The 6781-nt window shown below is 39.0% G+C and overlaps 1 protein-coding gene across 3 annotated transcripts in view; it reads left to right on the top strand.

Moving 5' to 3' along the window:
* itih3a.1 (inter-alpha-trypsin inhibitor heavy chain 3a, tandem duplicate 1) overlaps positions 1–6382 on the top strand; it is a 10471-nt gene extending 4089 nt beyond the window's left edge. The window contains exons 8-19 of one of the 3 annotated variants that reach the window (XM_005746462.1): positions 933–1058; positions 1323–1504; positions 1624–1806; positions 2720–2859; positions 3004–3164; positions 3270–3299; positions 3454–3498; positions 4071–4199; positions 4678–4879; positions 5052–5227; positions 5577–5688; positions 5805–6382. In XM_005746462.1, coding sequence (XP_005746519.1) covers positions 933–1058; positions 1323–1504; positions 1624–1806; positions 2720–2859; positions 3004–3164; positions 3270–3299; positions 3454–3498; positions 4071–4199; positions 4678–4879; positions 5052–5227; positions 5577–5688; positions 5805–5943 — 1625 coding nt within the window. In that variant the 3' untranslated portion in view covers positions 5944–6382. The remainder of the gene's footprint in view (positions 1–932; positions 1059–1322; positions 1505–1623; positions 1807–2719; positions 2860–3003; positions 3165–3269; positions 3300–3453; positions 3499–4070; positions 4200–4677; positions 4880–5051; positions 5228–5576; positions 5689–5804) is intronic. The other 2 variants (XM_005746464.1, XM_005746463.1) reach the window with 2 other exon arrangements.
* The last annotated feature ends 399 nt before the right edge of the window (positions 6383–6781 follow it).

Here is a 6781-nt window from a genome sequence, read left to right as displayed (position 1 = left end):
GAGAAGAATATTTGGAGAAGTAAAGGTGAGGCTTTCAAACCTAAGAACACGGAACAGGCTGTCAAGCAGGGTGATCATCATATATTTGCTGCAAGAGGTACTGGTACATTGCACAACATCGGTGGAATAATGAAGAAGCAGGATTACCTCCAAACTCTTCAACTTCACCTCAGATCAGCTGCTAAATGATTGAACTTGGACACAATCGGGTGTTCCAACAGGAAAATATTTGTAGCAGGGCAACAATGACCTTCTGAAATTAACTTTCTAACTTTCTAAAGCCGCAGCCTAAACCCTATTGAAAATCTGTGAGCTACATTTTAAAGGTTTATGCCTCTAAACCAACTGATTTAAACGAACTCTACCAATTCTGCTAAGAAGAGTGATTAGATATAGAATTATGCCAGAAGCTTGTTGATGGCTATCAATTGCATCTAGTTGAGGTGCAACTTGCTAAGTGATATTTAATCCAATATTACGCAGGTGTATGTATATATAATTTATCCATGTGTAGATTAGAGAAATTTATTGATTTTATTTATTTCTTAAACAATTATCCTGTACAATTGTTTCACCCTGGACAAAGAACAATTCAATGATTAGTGACCACAGACAGCTACAGGAAGTAGCTGCCATGGCCAAGAAAGAGTCATGCTCAAAATACCATAGAAAACAGAGTAATTTTTTTTTTTTTTTTACACTTTTAGGTTTTGTGTAGATTAAACAATCAAGGTGGTGTTTTCATTTCAGAACTTTAATAAACGTCTTCAGAACTTTTGTACAGAGCTATAGTCTAACTAAACTGAATCCAGTCCTGCTGCATAGAGAGAATATTATCAATCTTTTGGTCAAGGCTTAACAAGTAAAAGAGTAAAGTAAAAGTTTGAACATGATGAGATTTTCATGTTACTCAAAGCATTGTTGCTTTTCAGGCACCAACATCAACAGTGCTATACTGGATGCAGTTAGTTTGCTGAAGAAAGAAAGAAAAGAAAAGAAAGTTCCAGAGAGGAGTATGGATATGATTTTTCTACTGACTGACGGGATGCCAAACAGTGGTGAGACAATCTTAAACATTCTGTGTGTTGAAAATTGTGGTGGATCCACAAATGGGACAGCAGGGAGAGACAGGGGTCCGGGCTGCTTCAGCGCCCGTGCCGGCTCCTTTACTCATTTATAATAGCATATAAATGAATATTAACAATGTTAGGGAGTAAGATGGAACTGATTTGTTATGTAAAGCTGACACCCAACTCGACAATTTCATTGGAAATGGAAGCTTTTTAATGCATGCTCATATGTAAGTGTGTTTGTGTCTGCAGGGGTGACCAGCCCCCAGCTAATCCAGCAGAATGTATTTTCTGCTATTGGAGGAATCATGTCTCTGTTCTGTCTTGGATTTGGAAATGATGTGGATTACTCCTTCCTGGATGTTATGTGCAGGCAAAATAAAGGAGTGGCCCGCAGAATTTTTGAGGGTTCAGATGCTGCCATTCAACTCAAAGTAAGGCAAGAAATTAAGAACATTAATGACTGTAACATGAAAATCAATGCAAGCGTAGAAATGCTAGACATAAATGGCAACAATTCGTTCAAGAATTTCATTTTGTGTCTTTGTTGCAGGGTTTCTACGAGGAAGTGTCCAGCCCTCTGCTCTTGGAGGTGGATCTGCGTTATTCAGAGAATACAGACTTCTTAACCAAAACTCACTACAGCCAGCTGTTCAACGGCTCAGAGATCGTGGTTGCTGGTCAGCTGAAGGAAAATGACGTGGAAAACTTCTTGGTGGAAGTGTTTGCCCACGGGGTGAGAAAAGGGAGAGCACATTATTAAAGTATTTCCTTTACAACATGAGTTTGACTTCAGATCTATGTTAGTGCTCATACAAATGAGCCTTATTATTCAGTCTTACTGTGACTGAATATGGAATTTCACGAACTGTAAATGAACCGAGCTGTAATTGACTGTTGTAGTCCGAACATCAAGTGGAGTCTCATTACTTTTCATTCTTTTCTGCTTTCAACTTAAGATTCTAAGCTAGTGGCTTTCATCCATCTTTATACTTATGTGAAGCACAATACTTATGCTTATAAGATCAGATCTGTGTAAATACCTTAAACAACTATGACAAAGTTAGTACTACGTTCCTACCAGCATATATCTACCCACCTTACCAACTGTAAGTGCTTCATGAACTTCAACTCTTTAAACTAAAATGAAAACAAATCTGTGTGTGGTGTTCAATTCAATTAATGATGGTATAGCGACAAATCACAACAATAGTCAGTTCAAGACACTTTATATTGTAAGGTAAAGACCCTATGTTAAAGACTTAAAGAATAAATAAATATATGGAATAAGAAAAATGTTTAATGCTAAAGTCACAAAATGTGTTAAGATGGATGATGGGATAAAGGCCCATTTTCAAAGCTCATGTGATATTTATGTACTTTACTGTAAGCTGAGTTATTTAGCCAGCTTCATAAAGCTTTCATGGAAGCTTTGCTTTGCAAGTTGAACAAACTTTAGATGCTGCAGTTACTCTGCAGATTTGGAAAACACTGTCGACACCATCTCAGATTCTAATAATTGAATATCTATGAAACGTAATTATCTGAAACAATATTAGCATGCTGATGTCAGCTTGCTAAAAAATAAAAAAAAAGTTGAGTGGCTGCACAGAATAATGTTTGTCATTTAATCTTTCCTTTTTAACAAGTCTGAAGAGAACTTTGTGGCACAGGGAAAGGCCAGTGTGACTGACTGGCAGACAGTGTACCCAGAAAAGGGGTACATTTTTGGAGATTTCATTGAGCGTATGTGGGCCTACCTCACCATCCAGCAGCAGCTGGAGAACAGGTTGGTTCATGGGGAAATTTTTCTGTTACCGTGCAGAAAATTTTATTGATGGTGATTTATTTTTTTTTTTTCGTTAAACATTATGTTATACATCATAATGAATTATTAACGTCATGTCCATCTTGTCCTCTGTCTCTCTTCCAGTGCTCTCAGTACTAAAGAGGAGAGAGGAAATATAGAAGCCAAGGCTCTGAACCTGTCTCTGAAGTATAACTTTGTCACCCCTCTCACATCCTTGGTGGTCACCAAGCCTGAAAACGAGAATGGAGCTGATCGCTCTTTCATTGCTGACAAGCTGACTGAAAGTAGGAGGAAGAAAATCCACTGCTTATTAAATTAGCAGAAACATTCTTCTCCCATCACTTTGGCAAAAATAACTTTTTCTTTTTCATTTCTTTCCTATTTTACAGGCCAGCGACAGCAAGCAGAAAGACACATGGGTATGGGAAGTCTTTGAATGGAATTTAATGTGTTTTCATTTACTTTTTAAACTGCTATAAGAGAAGAATTTCCCAAATCTGGTAAAGCCTAAAGTAAAGCCTTTCTTATCTTATCTGACTTACACAATGCATATGAAGGAAACTGTGCTTATAGCAGGTGCACATGCATCGCCTGCTGTCGGCTCGCGTGTAATTGATGGTAAGTGTTTCATATGTAACATTTTTTTACGGACTTAAATAGTTGACAGGTGGTTTCGGTGTTTTTTTTGTTTGTTTTTTCATTTCATGCTATTATAATAGGTAAACATTACAGCTTCCTTATACAGTTAATGAAAACATTCATAGAAGACTCAAGAAACTCAGGAGTTGTGAATGTTTTGACCGTCATTATTTAAGATGTCTGCCATATCAAATACAATGTTACAATATTAGTAATACTAATGTATTAATGGGGTCATGGTATGTCAATTTGGGCCAAAATGTCTGAGAACTGTTACCAGAGCCTTGTTTAACACGTTTCACAAAGAATTAAGGCTGCTTTCAAGGTAAGTGGGGTTCAGCCTCGTACTACCAAGATGTACCTAATAAAATGTCAAGTAAGTGTATTTAACTGAAAACATTTAATTCTGAAAAACCAGGCTGTACACTGCTGTCATAAGGGCAGGTAAGATAGTTTTACTGTTGGTGCAGACTCTGTTTTATTATAATAACACACCTGTCAGCTCAATAATTAAATTAGCTTTTTACTCAGATATACCTTTTTTTTTCTAGACTTACTTGCTGCAGTTGATGGAGATCCCCATTTTATGATAGAGCTTCCAGATAAAAACGACGCTCTGTGCTTCAACATCAACGACAAACCAGGAACCATTTTCAGTCTGGTCAGAGACCCCAAATCAGGTCTGTCCTGAGTCTTACTGAAGGACTCCCCAAACTTTGATTCTGTTCATCTGGACGTAGCGTTTTCAGTGGGAGAAACGTTTTGTCTCTCATCCAAGTGACTTCTTCAGTCTCAGCTGACTGCAGGTTTCTCCAGTCTCATAAATGGTACATTTGCATAACAACTGAAACTAGCACTACTGTAATGATCAAGGAACTGACCTCCCAGCCTATTGTTTCTTCAGTGGGCTGGTTTCAGTCATTATGCAAATGTACTGTTTATAAGATTGGGGAAACCTGCAGACAGCTGAGTCACTTGGATGAGAGATGAAACATTTCTCCCACTGAAAACGCTACGTCCAGATGAACAGAATCAAACTTTGGGGATTTACTTACCTGGACGATTGAGCATGCATCAAGAAGATACTGAAGGACTCATTCTAATGGGAGAATTTTCTTTTTTCAAATTTTCCAAATTCATTATCCTCCCTCATTTCAGGCTTTGTGGTGAATGGCCAAATAATTAGCAAGAAGAAAGTTGCTCTGGATGGTAACGTGAACACCTACTTTGGCCGTTTTGGTATCACACATCAGAACCTGGGGGTGAGACTGGATGTGAGCATTCAGGATATCTCTGTTTTCTACAATGACAAGCAGGTCAAGCTGCTGTGGTCTGATGCCACCTCACTCAGAGATGCCAAGTGAGTAAAATCCCCAGGCAAAACACATGCGTAAAGTTGAAATTATTAAATATTTTAAACCATTTTTCAGTCCCACTAATTACTATATGTACTTTAATCACATTTGCAAATGACGTTAGTTCTTTTCCTTCATTTTTTCATGTGTTTTCCATCTTGGATGCCTCTGACCAAGTATGGAGCTCAAGCTAGTTAAAAACTGCAGTCTGACAGTGACGCTGAGGCACTCAGTGAAATTCAGGGTCATCCGACACACAAAGGTTTGGAAGAGACGCCACGACCACCAAGACTACCTGGGTTTCTACACTCTGGACAGCCAGCACTTGTCTGCTTCAGTTCATGGTCTGCTAGGTATTAAACTGCAAGAAGCTTTGATATAGTAATAAAGTGACTGTGTAGCTCACAGGTGTCGAACTCCAGGCCTCGAGGGCCGGTGTCCTGCAGGTTTTAGATGTAACCTTGATACAAGACAACACACCATAAAGGCTAAATGACCTCCTCAACATGTCTTGAAGTTATCCAGAGGCCTGGTAATGAACTAATCATTTGATTCAGGTGTGCTGACCTAGGGTGAGATATAAAAACTGCAGGACACCGGCCCTCGAGGCCTGGAGTTCGACACCCCTAGCTCTTTTGTTTTTACTAAAAACTAATTCTTAAAACAGAAACAAAAGATGTCACATAAGCTATTTTGCTACAGGTCAGTTCTACCGTGGGGTTGTGTTTGAGCTGACAGACCTGCGTCCAGGTGAAGGCCAGGAGAAACTGGATGCCACCATGTACGTGAAGGGGCAAAGGCTGAATGTGACAAGGTGAGGTGACTCCTTAAATTTTAGAAGTGTGCATAATATTCACTCAGCCTTAAAGTTAGTTTCCTTTCATGTATGTGCAAATCATCCTTGAAAAAAAACATCTATATATTCTGTAGACACTGGCAAAAAGACTTCAACAAGGATGTGAAGAATGGAGAAAGCATCGCCTGCTGGTTTGTTGACAACGAGGGAAGAGGCCTGATCGATGGAACAGCCTCAGACTACACCGTGTCAGACCTTTTTACGGCTATTTGAAAACGCAAAGTGCGATCAGCATTGCACTGGGAGCTGCAGGGTAGATTTACATGCTCTGGGTGGTGTGTGATGAGAAGGCATTGTAGTGAGTCGCTGGGTGTTTTCTATTTCAAAGTGACACATGCAAAAACTGAAAGCAAGTGCATGTTTATATTAATGCAAGCATATCACGTTACAGTATATTTTGAGTGTACGTGTTTGTGTCCTTCTGGCATTACAGAGTGTAATCGAACCTCTCCTGCTAAATGTTATTTAGTCAAACAGCATCAGTGAGATAGTTTGCTTTACTCACACAATGACAGTGTGTGAGTCAAGATAGATTTAATGATGACACAAATAACATGGCAGGTAAAGCTTTCTGAATAGTCTGCATATATGACATACTGCATTCATTTCTCTATGCTTTCTTGGAATTAAATAAATATTTTGCTTTTTAAAAAAGTGCTCCCTGTCAGCATAAAAAAAAAAAAAGATATTGGACTTGAGAATGGCACACGGTGTTCACATTTTCTGTGCTTCAGCTGTTGAAAAACTGGTTAGCAGGCTGAGTTTGGTCATGTCAGCTGCAATTATAACACAGATGTCATCTAACCTAGTCAAGCTCAACAGTAATAAAACAGAACTTATTGTTGTGGCCTTCAAAGCCGTACTCCCGAAGATTGGCGATCTACTCACTGACATAGTCGGTCGCCACATCCTACTATCCCCAGAAGTTCACAATCTGGGTGACAATTTGAGTTTCACACTTCCATTCCAGGCTCATATAAATGAAATGTCACCTGATGAGCAGAGACCCTCATCCATGACTTTTTCACCAACTGGCTGGATTATTGCAGTG

This window comes from Pundamilia nyererei, unplaced genomic scaffold, assembly GCF_000239375.1.
Source record: "Pundamilia nyererei isolate P.nyererei 1_Seehausen unplaced genomic scaffold, PunNye1.0 scaffold00178, whole genome shotgun sequence".
NCBI lineage: Eukaryota > Metazoa > Chordata > Actinopteri > Cichliformes > Cichlidae > Pundamilia > Pundamilia nyererei.
This window is presented reverse-complemented; position numbering and strand designations above follow the sequence as displayed.